Below are 19,766 nucleotides of genomic sequence, written 5' to 3'. Positions count from 1 at the left end.
TTGCTGCCTTCCCTTCCCTGGTGCTGCAGGCAGCCAAGGGCCCTGAGATGACAGAAACAAAGGACAAGCTCATGGGGGAACCAGCAGCAGCAGAAGAAATGAAACTGAAAGGTTCGGAGAAAGTGTTTGTGTGAGGCTTCCACGAGGTGTCAGCAACAGCTATTCTTCACCAGAGCTGAACAGTGCCTGGGGCTGCCATCCACCTCCTCACATGGCCTGTCCTCACCAAAGGAGAACAAATCCTGTCTAGTGACTGCCAGCAGCTCTGCACCGTGTCTCTGCACAGGATGACCAGTCTCTGTCCCCTGTCTAACAAAGAAGAGCAGAGGGTTCCCCATGCCAAGCCCAGACCCCAAGGACCAGAACAATATACTTGCGTATTATCCCTAACCTAAAGAACTCACCAGCTGAAACAGGATGGTCGAAGCAGTTACTGCATCCTGTGTGCAGATGGGATGCTGGTGGCAGAGAGATTAAACTGAAGATCAGTGATGTACCTGTGGTGAGAGGGGGACAGGCAGTGTGTATATTCAGCCCAGCACCCCTACCACAAAACCCCTGACTCTCCTCATTCCTTACTTTGCCCTGAAGATGTGCAGTTTTAGCTAAACAGGGCATTAGGCATTTCTCTCTGACTTGTTGATGAAGATTCCAGAGGCTAAAAGTGAAGTGGCAGCTGTGCTGCTCCAGCCCACCAGGGATCTGAAGCTGTTATCCAAACTCTGCTGACCTTTGATCCTGATCCTGACTTTTTCCAGAGCATATTGGTAAGTGTTCAGAGTTAAACCCATGCACGAATTCTTTCCAAGGACTGGAGTAAACCCTGTATCCTTCAGCTCTATTCAAGAATGAGGGATGTACTCTTTGCCCATCTTCAATCTCATGCTCAAACCCAGCACTAGACTATGTTCAGTGTACTCCCTGATAGTGCCTATTTTTATTTTGCTTTTAATTACACACACAGTCAGGTCCATTATGTCAAAATTATCCTGCCCTCAATTTAATGAAAGCCTTAGGAAGCAAATGACGTCTGCCCCAAGAAATGGCAGAGCTTTTCCCTTCGTCCGATTACGTAGTTGGGGTTTCCGTAGTATTAAGAAGGCTTTAGTTGGTCACTGGCTGGAGAAACCAAAGGATCAAAATCCCAGAAAAGGGTGAAGATGAAAATAGCTCTTAGAGGATACGTCACGTTACTTGGATGTGGCTGCACAGATAGAGTAATCTCTGTCATGTGCCAAGGAACCTGTGATAAGCCTTCTCATGGTCAGATTGGTAATAAGATCAGCTACTTAATTCAAAGTGATTAAAACCAGGCTGGAATGCAAACAAACAAATCATGTTCATGGGTCAGTTCAAAAAAATATACATCTCAGAAAAGCAGAACTTTTCTGGGCTGTCCTGTTACATCACTAGTGCTAAGCACTGCACCCTATAAACAATTTTGGGGCCAAATGTAATCCAGTGCAGCCCACAGACAGGCTGCCTTTCCTACAGGCAGGCTCCCCCTTCAAATGTATGTGACAAATACAATTTGCAAAGGGTTACTCACCACCTGTGAGGCCGAAAGGACTTGGCACGCTCTGGCCTATTTTTAAGCCAGTGCTGAGGCCCAAAGAACACTATGGTTGTAACCATTCCCACCATCTCCATAGGAGAGCTTGGCCTGTGAATAATTGTCCCACTCCTACACCAAAGACATTAATTTCCTATGAAAAAAGCCAGTTTGGCTTTACAACTGTGCTAATGCCTTGCCTTTGGGCTCTGACACCACTTGGCTTGCCCAGGCATATGTGCAGGATGAGTAGAAAGGTCTGGGCAACCTGACATCACCGCAGTGGACATCCAAATCGAAGGCAATGTCCTAGCAACAGCTAGAAAAGGATTTGGGATTCTCATCTGGGCATCCCCCAGAGCAGGAGGCACACAGAGATGTGGTGGGTACCACTGCCATCAGCAATGGGCAGCAAAGCACGGTCAGACAGAAAGGAAGGGCTGTAGGAGCAGCTATTTTTAAACCATTTCTTTTGGTCCTGCACTTTGGTACAAATTATCCCATGGCTGCAGTGACAGGACGTGACTGACAGGTCAGTGTCCTGGTGGTAGCAGGGAGTGGTGAAGCGGCTGCCTTTAATGGGTTTTCACCTGGAATCGGAAACAAGCAGCCAAAGAGGATTTTCTGTGCCATGGCTGACATCCAAGACGCCAGGAGCCGCGGTGGATCCACAGGGATCCTCGGATGACGAATTGTGCTGACAAATGCTGGACGTAATTCTGTCCGGCAAAGCAGATCAGTGGATGTCAGCCTTCTTCTATTCTCTTCCCTCAGATGCGGTCAGCAAGAGTTTTTAAGTGTGACAGTATCCTGCCCAGCTCCCCCACCTGCCTGCACCCCCTCACACGGTTCCCCAGGGTTTGCTGTGAGCTTTGCTTGGCAGGGAAGAAGTTACAAAGCAAAGCAAGCACAGTTTAGGCATTGTTTCCCGGGCTGAATGGTGGTTCAGAAGAGGCACAACAAAGGGGATGGCTGTTCCTTGCCGGCTTCTTACTCATCGTGGTCATCAGGACAGTTGGTAGCACGATGTGGTCTCTCTTCCTGCCTCCCCGAGCAGCTTCACAGAGAGGGCTGCAGGGAAGCAGAGCATTTCAGCCCCTGTCTGGTGATCCCCCTCAGTGTGCACAAGTGTCTCCATTCCAGGAGCAAAATGCAGCAGTGGGACAACTCCAAGGACAGAGAAATCAGAGCTGTGGCCTGTGAACCCATCAGCAGCTGGCATTGCTCACCTTCTGATGCCAGAGAGTCTGATCTTCCTGATTGAGAGGACAGCGGCAGCAAGAAGGGGAGACACTGGGGTGAAACTCACAGAGGAAGAGGGAAATGGTCTCAGGGGATCAAGGATGGAGCAGATCCCAGTACTTGCTATCAATAAGGAGGCCTTATGAGAGAGCAGATCCCAGTAACGCAGCACTTGCTTTCCCAGTGTGTGACTGTACACGTGCATTTTTGGGCCAAGGGACTGCAGGTGCCCAAGGGGAACCCCTCGTACAGACTGTGGGCTATGCTGGGCTCATCCCCCACCATGACCATCCTCCTACTCTTCTGTAGCCTAAACCTGACAGGTGCCTGTCAGAGGGAATGGCTGCAGGCAAATGTCACTCTCTGGAGACATCCAAGAGACACAAGTTTAGCAACAAGCACGTGTGCATACACGTGTGCTGGCCGAAGGGCAGTGCCTGGCCCCAGCCCGAGCCACCCACAGGGGCCAAGAACTGGCACAGGTCAGGCTGGGCCCTGCCAGGGCGGGCACGGGGGTGTGACACCGCCTGCCCCGGCACACGTGTACCCGGGCACCGCACGTCTGCAGCCTCCCACGCCCAGGAGGCCGGGTGTCCCACAGCCGCTGGGCACAAGCCCGCTGTGGCCCAGACACCGTGTGCCCTTGACCCATGTGTCCAGACTCTGGTGTGCCCCGGATCCCGTGGCCCCGGGATTCTGCGCCCTCTGCATCCCTTAGCCCCAGGGCCTATACCCAGGACACCATGTACCTGGACCCCGTGCCTTTGGGACCCCAGACCCCCGCACTGCTGGGACCCCATATCCCTGGGACCCCATACCCCCGGGAACCCCGGGCCCTACACCCCCGGGCCCTACACCCCCATAATTCAGGAGCCCCATATCCCTGTGACCTCCTGCTCCTGGAAGCCCCGGTCCCTAAGCCCCCGGGACTCCAGTGCCCGCGGCCCCCGCCCCGCGGCATTCCCGCCCCGCCCCCGCGGGACTCCGAGCCCTCAGCCAAGTTTCTTGGAACTTTGCCTCCCGTGACGCACGCGCCGGCGCCGGGCCCCATCCTCCCTGCGCAGCCAATGGGCGGCCGGGGCGCCGGGGCGGCGGCCAATCGGCGTTGGCCGGACAGTTCCCCGGTCCTGACCGACCTTCACCGCCCGGGCGGGGGGGCCATAAAAGGGCCCCGCGGCGGCGCGCGGCGCTCCCGCCTCCCGCCCCTCCACTGCGGCGGACACGGCACGGGCGGCACCGCGGGACCGGCGGGGAGGTGAGCGCCGGGAGCGGGGGCAGGGAGACAGGCCGTTCCCGTGTACCGAGCCCCGTTCGCCAGGGATATGGGCGTCCTGTGCACTGCCGGGAGGCCGTTCCCCTGTACCGGGTCTCCGTGCACGGGAATGTGGGTGTCCAGTGCACCATGGGGAGGCCGTTTCCCCGTACCGTGTTCCCGTGCGCTAGGGACATGGGCGTCCTGTGCGCTGAGGGGAGGCCGTTTCCTTGTACGGGGGACACGGGTGTCCCGTGCAGCGGGAGCGGTGACGGACGGAGGGAGGGAGGGATGGCGATCCCGTGCTCCGGGGTACGGGTGTCTCCTGCACCGGGGTGTCGCGCCGGCTCACGTCCCCCGCGCCGGAGGTGAGGCGGGCGGGCCAACCCGGCGAGCCCCGGAAGCAGCCCGGGGAGCCCCGGCCGCCCGGCACTGACCGCCCGTCTCCTCCCGCAGGTCCGGGCCGATGGTGGGAGGCAGCCCCCGGCGGAGCCCGGCCGCCCTGGAGCCATGCCCTGGAGCGTCCGCTGGGTCGGCGGCTGCGGCGCCCAGTCCCAGAAGCAGTGCAAGAAATCCTCCTTCGCTTTCTACCAGGCGGTGAGGGACCTGCTGCCCGTCTGGTTCCTGGAGGACATGCGGACCATGGAGGTCTTCCACTGGGAGGACGGGGGCAAGGTGAGCGTGTACTCGCCCTCGGAGGCGCTGCTCTACGCGCTGGTGCACGACCACCAGCCCTACGCCCGGCACCTGCTCACTAAGTTCCCCCAGAGCGCCCTGGCCGTGCCCAGCCAAAGCTTCAGCTGCTGCCAGTCGGCCCCGCACCTGGCCATGGCCGTGCGCTACAACCGCGTCCGGGTGCTCTTCCGAATCCTCAAGGCCATCCAGACCTTGCCCCCGGCTGACAGAGCCGCCCACCTGGACCGCCAGGGCTGCAGCCGGGTGGAGGGCGGCAAGACTGCCTTGCACATGGCCTGCGAACTGGTACGGCCCGAGTGCCTGCTCCTGCTGCTGGGGCACGGCGCGGCGCCCTGCCTGCAGGACAGCGCCGGGAACACCCCCCTGGACACCCTGCTGCAGCAGATCTCCCACATGCCGGCAGCTAACATGCGTGCCAAGCTCCTCTGCCTCGACTGCCTCTTCTTCTTCGTGCCTCAGGACCTCAAGTTTGCAATGAAACAGCAACTGTTGGACAACCGGCAGCAGTGGCAGGACCTCCTGGGAGAGAACAGGTTCCAGTGCCTGGTGGGTTTAGCTCCCCCGTCGCTGTTTGTCCGAGCCATGCGTGTCTTGATCAGGACCATTTCACCTGAGCACTTCCCAGAGGCTCTGGATAATCTGCCTCTGCCTCATTTTCTAAAGCCTTTGGACTTGAAACTGGAGAGCTAGAGGGGTGGTATGAGAGCCTCCTGCTCACCTGACAGAAATAGACTTGTGCTAAAAATGTATCATTATACAAAGCTGCTAATGCAGTGGCCAAGTATCTGTTTTACTGAGAACAGTATTTTTTAAAAGAATTGTATCCGGCACTTTACAATATATTTTATTTAAAGATCCTTGTGGTGAGGTGAGGGCCATGCTGCATTTTATAAAGATGTTCTATGGCATGTACAAATGAGGGTATGGGGAAGAACATATTTGTAAATACATCCCAATAAACCAGTAGCAGACGTGATCAAAATACAAAACAAGCAACTGAAAACCCTGGAGTGGCATGTGCCTTGGAAAAGGGTGGGGGAGTATCTTTTTGTTAGGATTTCCCTGTTACATAAGCCTTGTCCTGGAACAGGATGACTCCTTTTTTTACAGCTCTCCTAATACATCTTGGCAGAGATGCGGGGTTTTTTAAAGGCACAGATGAAAACTTCCTCGTCTTGTACACAAGACCAAAGAGAAGCCAGATACTGTTACAACTTCTCTAAACAAGGCTGCCAAGGATGTGCATCTGAACGAAATGTATTTTAAAATATGCATAAATAACAGTTGGGTTCCTTGTAAAGTTGTCTCTGTTCTCCTTGGAGGGCCAAGGTGTTTGTTGTCAGGCAGAGAGAAGTGGAGCACATGTGTTGCTGTGGCCAAAAATGTACCTGCCCTGGCCAGGCTGGGCCCTGCAGCCCCTCTGTGTGATTGCTGCAGGGTAAGGAGGTAGCCCAGAGCAGGAGGGCCAGCCTGCTCTTCCCAGGGGGATGTAAGGCGGTGTGACAATTGCCCAGGATCCTAGATCATGGCTTTTTCAATGGATTCTGGCCACTCCACTGCCATTCCCCATCAGTGTGTGATGGCTCAGGTTCAGCTGAGAGCACCATCACAGTCTTGGTGTTCACTCTGGGTGCCATACAAGTAGCTTAGATATCCAAACTTTCCCCAACTATCCCTTCTGAGATGCTCCAAGATAGAAACAACATCCTCACAGCTGCTCCAGATCAAAAAGCCCTTTAGGGGTAATGTCTTGCTTCCAACACTTTTGCTTTGACCAAGCAACGGGTACAGCTTCAGTTCTTTGCTCTGCAGCCTGTACTCTTCAGCATTCTGGGCAGTCCCTGTGTGCTCTGCAAGGAGCTGTGCTGGCTCCATCAGCCCTGCAATGATAGTGATCTCCTAGGACACAGCACTGGAGCCTTGGCTCTGTTCTTGGAAGTTGTCATTGAAACTGTAGGGTTTTGTTTCAAGGCTTACATTCACAGCCAGAGAGCTGTTTGCCACTTGAACTATTTCAGGACTGCTGTTCATGCTAGGTTCATCAAGGAATTGATGTGCTTAGGGGAGAAGAGCTATGTTCAAGGCACAAATTTCTTTATTCATTAATTAATTTTGGTTAAGGAACAAAAAAGCTACAGAATTAGGCACTATAAGCTGTTCATGTTTCAGCAGAACAAAGTGGTATTTAATCTAAATCTCCATACTGCATGCACAATAAAAGATAAGCCATGCTTCTGAAAATTGAGAAGAAACAGAAAGAAGATTGCTATTCTTAGCCTGATAGCACTGAAAATGTTTCCTAGTAGAGAAAATGTTCCTTTTTCCTAAGAAATGAAGCTGAAACATGCTCAAACCTATTACCATGGGAAATTCAAATCTCTTGCTGGAAAACATGGAAAATTCTAACTGTTCTCTTCAGCTTCCTTGTTGGTTATAAAAACACAGAAATCCAGAGAATTAATCCTTATCTTCCAAACCTAGCCACTTGAAAAAAAAATCTATGTTGCTACACTATTCATTACATTAGAGTGGTGTTCCCCAGTGCTTCTGTAACAATGATGTGGAAACATCTTTCCAAACAGACAAGTAGTAAAGGAGTCAGGTCTAACTTGCACATGGCAAAGTTTCCAAGGTGAGGTGGGGGAAGAGACAGAGCAGGGGGTGGGACAGAATGTTTATCAGCTCTGCTGACAAAGACATAATGAGATTCAGCAGTAGGGGGGAGTTGGTTGGTTGGTTGAACTGGAAAACGCTCCTGCTCCCAAGCTGTGAGAGTAATTACACACTGGAACAGCACAACAGGCTGGGCAGGATATCCTACACCTTCGAATGAGCCCTTTAGCAAAACACCAGTGCAAAGGCTGTCCTGTGACTCCCTGGAGCCCTCCCACCAGCTCTGGGGAAATTCATTTCAACAAACAGAACCGATCCCCTCAACCTGCTGGCATGGGTGCAAAGCCAGCTGCCTGCTGTGCCCTTCCTGTTATTCTGGGACAGGAGTCAGACTTGGGGCTGAGCCCATGCTGGGATGGCTCTGCCCAAGGTCCCCAACAGCCCTCGCTGTGTGTGGTTTGTTGATGTCTGCCATGCTTCATCTGGAGAGGAATTGGGGGCAAAACAACCTGTGAGACCAAGGATCACTCACCCAGCTGGGCCAGGCTTGTTTTTCAGAGTCACAGCTTGGAAAAAGGCTGGGGCTTTTTGGCATTGGAAACAGAAGTCTTTTGTTTACAGACCAAGCAATAGCAGCATCATCTTTCCTCAGACTGACCTGCCAGCACATCTCTGTCTTCTGCCACCTTTAGGGCACAGTGGAGTGCAGGCTCCACAGCCCACTCAGTTTTCCACCTCTTGGAGAAGACTACCAACAAAAGTACCAAGAAGTGCCAGCTGCATCACCACTGACAAGTTTAAAAAAGCAAACATGGACAGTGACTATGTCACTGCGGAAGAGAACTGCAGTGCTAGAGCCTGGTAGCTGGCCACAAAGGTATGGAAAAGAAAATTCACAAAGTCCTAACACCATGGGAGCAGAGGGGTGATAAAACTTAAAAGCTTCTGTCTTACCTGCACATGTTAATATTGTCACTCATGGCAAATTACTCATCCATAGGAAATACTTTCCAAAAGTGTGTAAGACAATAGATAGAACCAGCATTCCTGAAAAGCTTGGTTACAGTCAGTCCCCTAAAAAACTACCTTCTGCCAGGAGACTGTGATGAAATCTAATAAATATGTCCCATGGGTTGCTCAAGCACTTTCAAACCAAAATATTCATATACTACCCACCTTGTAGTACAAAGTGGCTTTACTTGCTGTGACAGGTAAAAAAGGCCTGAAACATTTTCATTCAGAAAGCAAGGGGAGCAAGGAAGTACTGAGTTAATTTTGACTCTGCAACTGACTCCTCTCTGCAGTTCCCAAAGTTTAGCCTGCCTAGAGTCTGCTGAAGGAGATGAAGTCCATTATAATTTTGAGTAACTTGTTTAAAAGATGGGTTTGTGCTCTTTAACAGTCTTTTTTTACCCTGGCACAGAGGCAAGGAAAGACAGAGACTAGAAAGGGGCCAGGGTGCCAGGTTTGTTTCCTAATTTCCTATTTGTCCTATGTCTGGTGTCCAAGCCATATGGGTTTTTGATTTGCAGTATAAGAAATGTACTGACATCAGCAGATCCTTGTGCATTGCATCATCCCATCCAGGCAAACAAGGCACTTGTGCCATGTGCTTAATATTTAAAAAGCACTGTAAATCCTTGCAAACCAAGTTTCATAAGATCTAAGTTAATACCAGGACTTCCATCCCTTCCTGGTATGAGCAAATGTCTGAGGCTACATAACCAATAATTCCCAGGCTGGCTTCAGCAGTCTCTCCTCCTCCACCTGTAACATGTGAAAAGGAGGTTCTGCTTATGACTTGCTCAGACCACATCCAATTGTCCTCTGTAACCAAGAGTCTCACCTGTGGTGCTGCAAGGCTGCTGCTTGCACTGATTTACTCCTGCTCTTCCCACCACACAGGTACAGGTGTAGCACAAGACTGGAAGGAGCTGAGCTCCCCCACAAAACCTAACTCAGAAGGAAACACAAATACAGTTTGCAAAAGCATCAGAGATCCCTCCCTGCTGCTACAAGAAATGGAACCAAGTTCAGCTGGGGTACAAAGATTGCCCCCACCTGCCCTGATGACCTCTGAAATGACCGGTATCTGTTTGCCCAGTGGTTCAGTCGATAAATGAAAAAAATCCCATACATCAACAAAGCTAATTTCAGAAGCCTCAAACAAAGAGAAACTCATCATGTTTAGGAATTACTGCTAAAGCCAGGAGAGCCTGGTTATCTAATGACCCATGCCAGCAGTTCTTATGCTGACCTTATCACATCTGACTGATTTACAGTATCTGTTTTAAATCCAACTTTACTGATTTTTATACTGTGGTGCATCCAAGGCTCTCTGAGGAACCTGTAGCTGAACCAAACAAGGTCCCATCCAGCTAACCTCGATCTCTCATCTGTCCCTAAACCCCAAAACATCCCCTGCCATCAACCCTGCCTCCTTATTCTGTAAGAAAAAATATTCTTTTCCTAATACAAATGTGAGAGTTGACCAAAATGGATCTGAATCAGCAAAGAGAGAGGCAGAGACAATTCAAAGAAGCAAGGAAGGCAGAGAGGGACTTGGATGTGTCCCACACTTCAGCTTTCTGAGCAAGGTTTTAGCAAGTCTGAGCCAGTAATTCAGAATCCTGTATGAGCTCCAGACCCTCCAGCCATTGTAAGGTTACATTCCCTGTACTGCAAATCTAATGGGAAGCAGAACAAACCAACACTTCTCCTTCAGGAAAGCAAATAAGGCCTGAAAAGCTCAATTCCCCAGTTCAGGAGCCATGGCAAGACCATCTGCATGACTGGGATGTGAGGGGTGACCATGGACCAGTCACCCTTCCCTGTGCTCCCCAGCTGAGGCAAACACAGGGACACTACATTCCATGGACCTCAAGAGGGAGATGAACAATTAATGCTAGACAAGTCCTTCAGTCCTTCCCCAGGAAAGGGGAGAGCAGTGGAAAGAGGCCAAGGAGGAGAGAGACTTCCAGGCAGAAAGGACTTGGCTCAGCCAGGACAGAGAGCAGGCTCCAGCACCCTCCCTGCACGGTGTGCTGTGAGTGCCACAGCTCCTCTCCCAGTCTCATGGCTCTGAGGGCAAATGGGCTCTCCTCCCAGCAGTGGCCACAGACCTTGACTCTGTTTGGGAGACTGGGCAGCCCCATCTTCTTTCTCAGCCAGCAAAGCAACTGTGCCCAAAATCGTCCCTCTGCTCCTTTGTTCCAGTCCCAGTGCTAATTACTGTTTTCATGTAAGGGGTGTTTTTTGTCATCATGTTCTTAATATTCAGGCTTTATTTCATAATCATTAGGGGTTTTTCTTTTTAGTAGTGAAAGTAAATTGCAATAAACACATACTGCATCACACTCCTATTTTTAATGTGATGTCATTTTCCTGACAATGTTTGAGACAGCATTTTAGAGCAAAGGCTAAAAGGATAAGTAATTTCTAACTCACAGTAAGAGAAAATGAAATCCCTTGAGGAGCTCAGTTCCTGAACATGCTTTCCTCTAAAACCATCTGCTAGTGCTCTCCTGCTCTCTCCCACTCCTGCAACAGGGAAAGCTCTTGATGGTTAGTGACTCCAAGTGACAAGACAGAGGGATGCAGACTCTCACACTGATTTCAGTCCCTTGCTAATGTCATGCCCTGTCAGGGCTGTGGCCAAAGGCAGGCTGGATAAAATTCCTCAACTGGTAAAGGAGGTGATCTGAACAATGCCTTGTCCACTTTTTCTGTGAGGAGAGGGGCACATCACTTCTGGTAACACATCTGCAGGCTCTCCCAGCAGGAGCAGGACTGGGACCTTAAGGGCCCAGGAAAACTGCTGAAAGCACTGGAGGGTCAGAGAACCATGGCAGAGCTCTCAGTGCTCTGGGAAAAACACTCTCATGCCAGTGGGAAGAATGTGGCACTCCCTTGGGTTTGCCTGCTCGTTCAGATGCCCAAGGTTTGACTCAGCTTGGCTGCTGCCTCATTTTCCCCACCAACAGCAGCATCAGGGCTGTGGTTAGACCACAAATGCCCGACAGAAAAACACCTTCTGAGACAGCCCTGAGCTAAGAGCTGCTGGGAGAGCAGAGCAGGTGAGTCACTCACTGAGTCACTCAGCAGGTAGAATATTCTGAAGGATAAAATCAGGTAATTTCCTTCAAAGTGAAATGCCAGATACCCATCAACCAGGCTGCCTTCACTGTGGAGAACATCAGGTGAGGTGTTGGAGCTCTGTACAACATCCTGGCCAGAGACAAGCAATTCACATCCACCATCATCCTCCCAACCTTCATGACAGGTCAGCAAGCTACCATCCCATCAGCCAGGGCTGTGGTATCAAGCTCTAGGTGAAAGACTCAAGGTGTATCCTCATAATCCTTTGCTCCAGTCAGTCTGGTCTCTATGAGACCATAATTCTTCCTGAGAGTCGCCACCCCAGACTGGGTGTGCAGAGAGAGGCACTCCACCCTCCACTCCTTCTGTCAGCAACAAAGTCCTCCCTCCAGCACAGCCTGTCCCCAGACTCTTGTCTGCCACGGAGCCCTTCCAGCACTTCCAGCCCTGCTCTCAGGATGCACAGGAAGCACACTCCCAGCATGGCAATGGGCAAAGAGCATCCAAGCTGTCCTGCACTGTTCCAGAGACTGGATGAGCCCCAGCTCCTCCATGAGATCCAGCCCCTGTGGAAGCCCAGAGAAGGCGGTACCTGGGGCTTTGGGAAGGCAGCATGGGCAGGCAGACACTGGGGCCAAGCACCTCAACACTTGTATCATGAATGCAGTGAGAAGCTGAGTCCCTTTGGTACCACATGGCATCAGCTGTGCTTAGACACAGGCTTAGACATGCCTGTGGTACTGAGCCCCTGCCCACATGGTGAACAGCCAACCCACAGCACATCTCCTTTTGCCAGTTCAGAGAGATATAGAGCAGTTAAATTCCAGCTTCTGAGGTCAAGCTTTTCCAGAGTAACATCAGCAAACATTCTTATCAGTAATATCTGCAAATATTCTTATCTGGCTCAGTATTGCCCTGCCATGGCCACCACAGCAGTCTTTAACTCCTCAAGTCTCCCAGGCCCCCACAACACAAGCCAGATAGCAGCAGACCTTGCCCTGCAGTAGTCCATGCTGCACCTGCAAACAGCATTTTTGCTGGTACCAGCCCCAGGGTTGTCAGGCAGGTGTTTCTACTGCATAGCTGAGCCCCATGGGGCTAAAGACAGAACCACAATGCTCTGCTCTAACAGCACGACTCTCACGGGTTCCCATCCTCTTTCCACTTCAGCTGAATGATGGGGGAGGAAAAATGGGGAGCAAATTACTCTGCTAGCCCTGACAGTGAGGGTGTAATTTTCCAAGCTAGAGCCAAACAGAAGAGGGAAGAGCTGACACAGAGCTTGGCTCTGCCCACCTCCAGCTCAGATAGAAAAGCTCTGCTGAGCAAATGCTGTGCCTTTCAGAGGGTGCTAAGCAGCACTGAGTACTCACTCTGGGAGGTAATAAGTCCCAGCTGGTAGTCTGGATCTGCATCTATTCACCTTTTCAGCATTTGCAGTTCATGCATGGGAAGTGGCACTGTGCTGTACCAAACCAAGGACACAGAGCTGAGAGGGTATTCGGAAGTCTTTTGTTCCAGAATCAAAAGACTTCTGATGCTTTAGAAACTGGTTGCTCAGATACCAAACAAATCTTGTGTAGATTCCCTATTAAAACAAAAGCATAGAAATTTATGTAACCAAATCCCTGCTTTGGACTGTGACCTTACCAGGCCCTATTCATTAATTAGACTACACTGAAGCTTTACTCAGATCCAAACCTGACACTGGTGCAGCTCACTCTGTATCTATAGGATACACCCTTGCTGATGGGACACGCACCAAAAATTCTGTTTGAATCCCCTGTTGACCACAGGTGACCTTGACATTAAATTCAGTGTGGCAGAAAGAGATGTTCGGCTTCTCTCTGTTAGCTGCTGTCTGTGAAGAAAAAAGCAAGTTTGGCTATCCAAGCCAATGAATTTTAGCTCAGCTGGCAGAGTCTGCACCCCCTGTGACAGCAAGTCTTGAGCTCTGACCCTAAAGAAAACCCATGTTCTTTGTGGTATCAAAACATGAAACTAGCACAGGGCTCCTGGCATTTCCACCTGCCTTCCTAGCTCCCAAGCCTCTGCAACATAGCTCTTTATGGGTTAATGGGAAAACACAACTCTCCTGGTTTGTGGCTCACTTTCCTGTTGCTGTAGGATGTGTCTGCCCATCATGCTACTCTCAAGCCCACACCCTCAGTGTAAGCTCAATGCCTGACATGCTGCTGAACTGCATAGTGAGGGTCACCTCACTCAGCTGACCACTCTGGCTTGCTCCTTTCTGAGCAGCCTTTGGGAACTGCCTGACCAGTCTGTCAGCAGCAAACCTTCAATTCCTCTTTCCTGTTTGCCTGCTCTCCTTAATCTGCCTTTAGGTAAAGGTAAGTTTACTGCTGATTTCCCACAATAAATACATGAGATGGCTGGGTTTGGGGAAAATGACCAGGTAATAAATAAAAGGGACAGCTCAAGCCTGTTGAAGTCAAAGACTGATACTACACATGAGCATCCACTTGTGGAGGGATCACCTCTGTGGAGAAAGACTATTGGAACCAGCACCTAGAGCTTAACAAAAATGTATTTATTACACAAGTCTAACCATTTGCCTTCTACAAGTCCCTCATATTGTTGTAATGTCAAATCATCAGTGGTCAAAGGAATATTTCTTATTTATGTTTGTGACATACTGATTCTGAAAATAAAAAGACCAACCCAACCCCCAGATATGTTACATCTCTTACAGGTGATGTCACGTTAGGAGCCTGCTGGTGGCATTGCTTTTTTGCCTCTTCTCCAACGAAAGCCTGTTTTCACACAAGCCATCAATAAGCCCTGAATGTTCTCATGGATAAGAGAAGTGCTGGAGGACTGATGTGCAAAACTGCAGTGTGTTCACAGCACCAAATGACTGTACAGGCCATTAATTCATGAGTTGGACTTGATGATCCTTGTAGGTCTCTTCCAGCTCATAATATTCTGTGATTCTGTGAAAATGACATCAAAGGAAGATGCACCTGTTCTTCACCTTCAGAATTCCTGACTTTCTGCTAACATTATTCAGATCTAGCAAGCAGAACACGAGGGACATAAAAGTACTTTAAGAAGTGAAAACAAGGTGATACCACCTACATAAAAGAATCAAGCAAGGCAGCAGAATATTAAATGGCTCTGACAGCTAGATGTTCTTATTCTTTTATATAATTACAGAGTTTGGTCCCTTTGTCCAATGTTAAATGCTTCATGGAATAGAACTGCAACCACTTCCTGACAGCAGCACAACCTAATAAGTCCTATGATAAGGAAATGCTTCCTGGCATTAAGCCTGTTTCTTCTTCCCTCATTCATCTTCCACAGGTCAGAATTACTCTCTTCAGCATTCCCTGAAATCATCATTTTACTTCTACTCACCCTAGCAACCACAGATTAAGGCAGGTATTCTTTCAAGGCTCTTTCACTCCCATCCCTGCCCCCCTTCCCAAGGGGGAGCATTATCTCTGCTCATACTGGTTTTCTCAGAATGTCCTTTCTGAAATTCAGGTGCTTCCAGCTGTTTGCAGCAACCTTGATGTGAACACATCACTATCAGAGGGAAACAAAGTCCCATTAGCACTGTGCAATGCAATGCAAAAGACTTCACCCCAAACCAGGAACAAAGCTGCAAATATTACACAAAAATACTACCTCAGGCCTCCTGTGACTTGACTATCTTTTGAAAATATATGCTCCTATTTCCCAACCAGTGGCATAAAATGGCTTCCAGAGATACTCCTTACCTGTGTGGACTACAGCAGAGGCATTGGGATAAAGTGAGGGGAAAAATAAAAGATGGTTCCTTCCCCAAGTGTCATCCGTATTAAAATTTTACGAGTCACTGGCAAAGAAGAAAGACTATCACATTATAGAAAGAAGATCCACTTGTTTTGCAAAATCACTTGCTTGGGATGGCTTCCAAAGTCATCTTACTTGGCTGAACATAAGCAGAGTTGCCTCCAGAGATGTTATATGGCAAAGCCTTATGGGCAAAGCCTACTAATAATATTCCTGAAGCCTATCCAGGGTCCATTGTAGTGCAAGCTTTGCCATGAATAGGACTAAATATGAAAGAGAAGCATTCCAGTATTCCCTACTTGCCTGGCTGTGCTTTCACAAAATATTTTTTTCAAAATAGTAAAAAAAATGGTTTTGTTTTTCCCCTAGTCAGCATGGTTATAACTGAGGCCAGTATTTCTTGGACTTCACATGAGAACTGAATTCAGATACTCTAAATCTTAATTGGGAAAATAGCTGAATGTAAGTCAAGAGATCAACAATATCAATGCTAATAAACTCAGATTTCTTTTATTTTTTGGGGTGAAAGCAATGTTCATATTCCCACTGCAGCAGTGTTTCTGGAACATGATTCTCTAAGATGCTTCATCAGGCACTGCCAAGTGGACCACATTTGTTTACAGAAGCATACAACTTCTGTGGTGCTTTCTATTAAAAACTAGATGGAAAAAGTGCAGGAAAATCTACAAGGAAGTTTAAGTGGTGACCCAGGTCAACTCACTCAAGAATTTGGGAATAGCTGTATTAAATCTACTCACTCTGAACAAGCTGTACTTGTAAAACTGAGAGTTACAAAAAGTGAGAATCTTGAATGCAAAATGCAAACAGGGTAATAATTTGCAAATCATCTGGGTGAGAGGCCTAATTGTTGAGTCCATTAGACACTGGATTTTAAAAGTACCCATCTCAAGGTCAGAGATGGGTACTTGTGGAAAATCCCTGTCCCTCAATGTCCTAAAATAATCATAGATGGTAGATACAATACAGGCTGTGCTGGTCCCCTCAACATTTAACTCTTAAAATTAAAAACTGCATGAAATTTGGTGAAATTCACCCTGAGAGAGCATGAACAAAGTTGTATTTGTAATAGCAGCTTATCAGGGATGCAATTTGTGTCTCGTGTGCTGATGTGTTCCACCCTGGCTGACTTTGGGAACTCTTAGCAGGGAACCCTAGACTTAAAGCAAGAATCCTTAGAGACAGACCTAAAAAACACCCATTTGTCCAGATCTGCAAAAGATTTGCCAGCCCACAGAGGCTGGCAAAACTCACCAGACAGGGAATCCTATGTGGGTGATGGGCCTGCCCATGCTGCCCAGAATGAGTGTGCTGAGGGAGACTCTGAAGTCTGGGCTCTTGGCAGTACAGTTCTGCAGAGACATTGTTATTCTCAAGGTCCCTGAAGCTGACAGCAAGATAGATGCCAACCTGCTTCTAAAAGTGGCTCTGAGAAATCACTGGCTGTATGATTGTGACACTCGGGAACTGAATGAAGCACGGCCTTTTAAGTGAAAGCTGAGCTCACCTTGCTTGGTATGCTTTGAAACTCATCTGGGAAAATATGGCATCTTTCACCCATTTAAGAAAAAAACCCAAACTTCTGTTACCTTCCACCTCAAAAGTCTTCTATTAAAATCAGGTTTAAGTGTCACTACATTGCAAGCAGCCAGCAATGGTGAAGAACATACTGCAGAGGACTAAGGACAAGGTTAAAGTTGACACAAAACCCAGCTGGTTTAAGCTCTGTGTTTTTATTAAAACTGAAGCTAAAGTAGAAGGAGCTGCTTCACTCCATCCCTGGACCTCAACTCCCCTCCTACAGTTAGAAGTGGCAAGATGGGGGGGATGCAAAGAACGTGCCATACACAACACTCAGTTGCTTGTGTTTTCCTCAAAGGATTTCTTCTATATGGGCATCATGTAAACACATGAAAGGACAGGAGAAAGATCTCCCCACTAAGCAAAGAACAGTATGAAAAGCCATCAGCAGGCCTTAAAAGCAAGGAGATTCAGCTCCCCAGTGCATCCATTCCAAGCAGAGACAAACACACAGAGATTTTATTGTTGCTGTTTTAAACATGCTCCATGTTGGCAGTATTTTAAGTAACCAGCTAATGAGACCTGAAGCCCAACAGATTTCCTACACAAGTACCTATGGCATTGATGTTAATATTTAACAAGGTCAGCATTATTATAACAGCAATTACAAAGAGAACCAACAGTGCTAAACATGTTATTTTAAAGTGTTACACTGATCGTTTACCATGCTCTCCTTAACTTAAAAGGTCTGACTTTCCCCACAGCACCACGGAACGAAGTGCAGGTCCATGGCTTCACATGATTTTGTCCCCAGTTTGGAGCGCTGGGTGCGGCTCACAGAGGAACAGACCCTAGACCATCTGTTGAGGCACAAAACGGATTTAGCAAGACAAGCGTGGGAGCTGAGCAAGTAAAATCTCAGTCATTCTAGCAATTACCCTACTTACTCTGCACTTCCCATGATCAGCTGGCTGCTCTGTTCCCTAGAACAACCAGGGATTGTGGGGTTTCTTGCTGGCAGTTGCAGTTTTTCCCCTGCAGCTCAAGCAAATTCATTCTCTATGGTACATGCCCCTGCTCTGTAGTGAGGCACATGTGCCAGGAATTCTGCTGGGGGCTTCCCTGGAACTTTCCTGCCAGCCTTATATTTTTGTGAGAGATCTAGTTAGCTTGATCTTTCTCCTGACCCAAGAGAGCTTAGCTAAATTCATCCAGCCCACATTTAGGGAAAAATACAGCAGCGTGACAGCCTCAGCAAGGAGTCATCTGTTGAGTATTCTCATTTAATACTCAAGAGATGTTAACATCTGTGTCACTTCTCCATCCCATACACAAGATACCTCTGCACACCCTTAACAGCAGAGAGCTCTCAGCAAAGGCTCTGATTAGACAGCAGGTCCACTGAATACAAATAAAGCACAGTCACTTGTGCAAACCCAAGATGGGAAGTACAGGATGTTAATAAAATTCTGTACACATCTTTAGGCACATTTTCTCTGGATATGAGATTCAAAACACAAATGTTGTAAATGGAAGTCTCCTTCCTTTATCTGCTCTAAGTGTATCTCAGCTGAGGTTATGAGAAAAGTATATTAAAATGGAAAAACAAGTCACTGGTTTCTTCAGTATCAGAAACAGTGAATAATATTTGAAAGATTAATTCGTAACTGCAGCTCCGCTCAGTGATATTCAGCTGTGTGCTATTCAGTTCCTCTATCAGAATCACAGGCTATAAAAATCCCTGTATTTAGAAGTAACTTCTGAGAGCCAAAATGGAAAGGGCATTTTTCAGTTTGGAAGATTTAATACATTTTTGGTATTTTATTATCACTGTTATCAGGTTTTACAGAACAGAAATCAAAGCTTTTATATATGTACATATACATATATGAAAAGTCCACCCTCCATAAGAACACAAAGATTCTCAAACAGATCTTTACTTTTTCTATGCTTTTTTTCTTCCACTAGCATCAAGCTGGATTTTAACCTTATGGCTAATACAACAATTTGATAGATATATTTAAATAGATTTCAAGTCAGGTAGACTCAAAGACCAAAGGAGTCATCATGGTAATTTCTAGTGATACCAGCCACAGAGCATTCTAAAACATTTCCTGCACTGAACCCAGACCTCACTTCCCATCTCAATTTCAAGCAGTGAGAAATCCATAACTGATAAACCCAGATATTGCTATTCAGCAGACTTGGGAGATAATTTCATTCATCCAGACATTTTAATCTTTATTGGTAGAGCTCTGGTTGTAGTAATTCACAAAAGATAATGACTGCAACTCAACTTTCGCTTTCCAGTAATTAAAATCCAGTCCTCTATATTACAAGTTCTCTTCTGTCCTGATGTGAGAGTAGTTAACTACAATAACATTATCAAAAAATCAGGGTGATCTACTTTGTTTGGCACGGGATCCATCTATCTCTCCCAGCTACCTGCCACCATAATACTGTTTCCAACATGTAACCTTGGTTTTCAGGAAGGCTGCAAGAGGAATAAAGCTTGCATCTCATGTTTTACAGCTGGAAATCCTCAATCCAGTCTTACCTCTCTACTCCTGACAGTAGGGATGGGATGTAGACAGGGCCAGTTCGTGTAAAATCTGGACACCTGAGAATTTACACCAAAGTAATGAGGAGAACTCCATACCTTCATAAACAATTTATGCTTAACTAATTGCAAATTAACCAGGATAAGCCATAGGCATACAAGCACTTGAATTTCAAGCCTTTATACTCAGAACAGCATTTACTGAAAAGGTCTATCAAGGTTGTTCCTTGAAATCTACCCAGAACTGGCTGAAACAACTAGCAAAAGCTCCCTCATGAAAGGGAGTTCTGAGAGAAAAGCAAAAATACAAACCAGAATGTCACACAAGTCTGAAATAACCCACAAGTGCTTCTGAAATGCTTGGCAGAACACATCTATTGAAAAGTAATGTAGGGCAGTTATGGGGTTCTGATATT

At 47.9% G+C, this 19,766-nt stretch overlaps 1 protein-coding gene and 1 long non-coding RNA gene across 2 annotated transcripts; one reads left to right on the top strand and one right to left on the bottom strand.

Moving 5' to 3' along the window:
- Positions 1–3,935: 3,935 nt before the first annotated feature.
- Positions 3,936–6,042, top strand: ANKRD9 (ankyrin repeat domain 9). Its single transcript, XM_059850361.1, has 2 exons — positions 3,936–4,049; positions 4,503–6,042. Exon 2 carries the CDS (start codon positions 4,557–4,559, stop codon positions 5,430–5,432), a length of 876 nt encoding a protein of 291 aa, XP_059706344.1. The 5' UTR covers positions 3,936–4,049; positions 4,503–4,556; the 3' UTR covers positions 5,433–6,042.
- Positions 6,043–10,393: 4,351 nt separating this feature from the next.
- LOC132329361 (uncharacterized) lies at positions 10,394–15,315 on the bottom strand. The gene is made up of 3 exons (XR_009487047.1): positions 15,197–15,315; positions 14,832–15,002; positions 10,394–14,407 (listed from the first exon to the last, which is right to left on the bottom strand). It is a non-coding gene; the product is annotated as an uncharacterized LOC132329361 (long non-coding RNA).
- Between the last annotated feature and the right edge of the window lie 4,451 nt (positions 15,316–19,766).

The sequence above is a fragment of the Haemorhous mexicanus genome, chromosome 6 (genome assembly GCF_027477595.1).
Source record: "Haemorhous mexicanus isolate bHaeMex1 chromosome 6, bHaeMex1.pri, whole genome shotgun sequence".
In the NCBI taxonomy this organism is placed as follows: Eukaryota; Metazoa; Chordata; class Aves; order Passeriformes; family Fringillidae; genus Haemorhous; species Haemorhous mexicanus.
The sequence above is the reverse complement of the archived record's forward strand: the minus strand, read 5'-3'. Positions and strand labels throughout refer to the sequence as shown.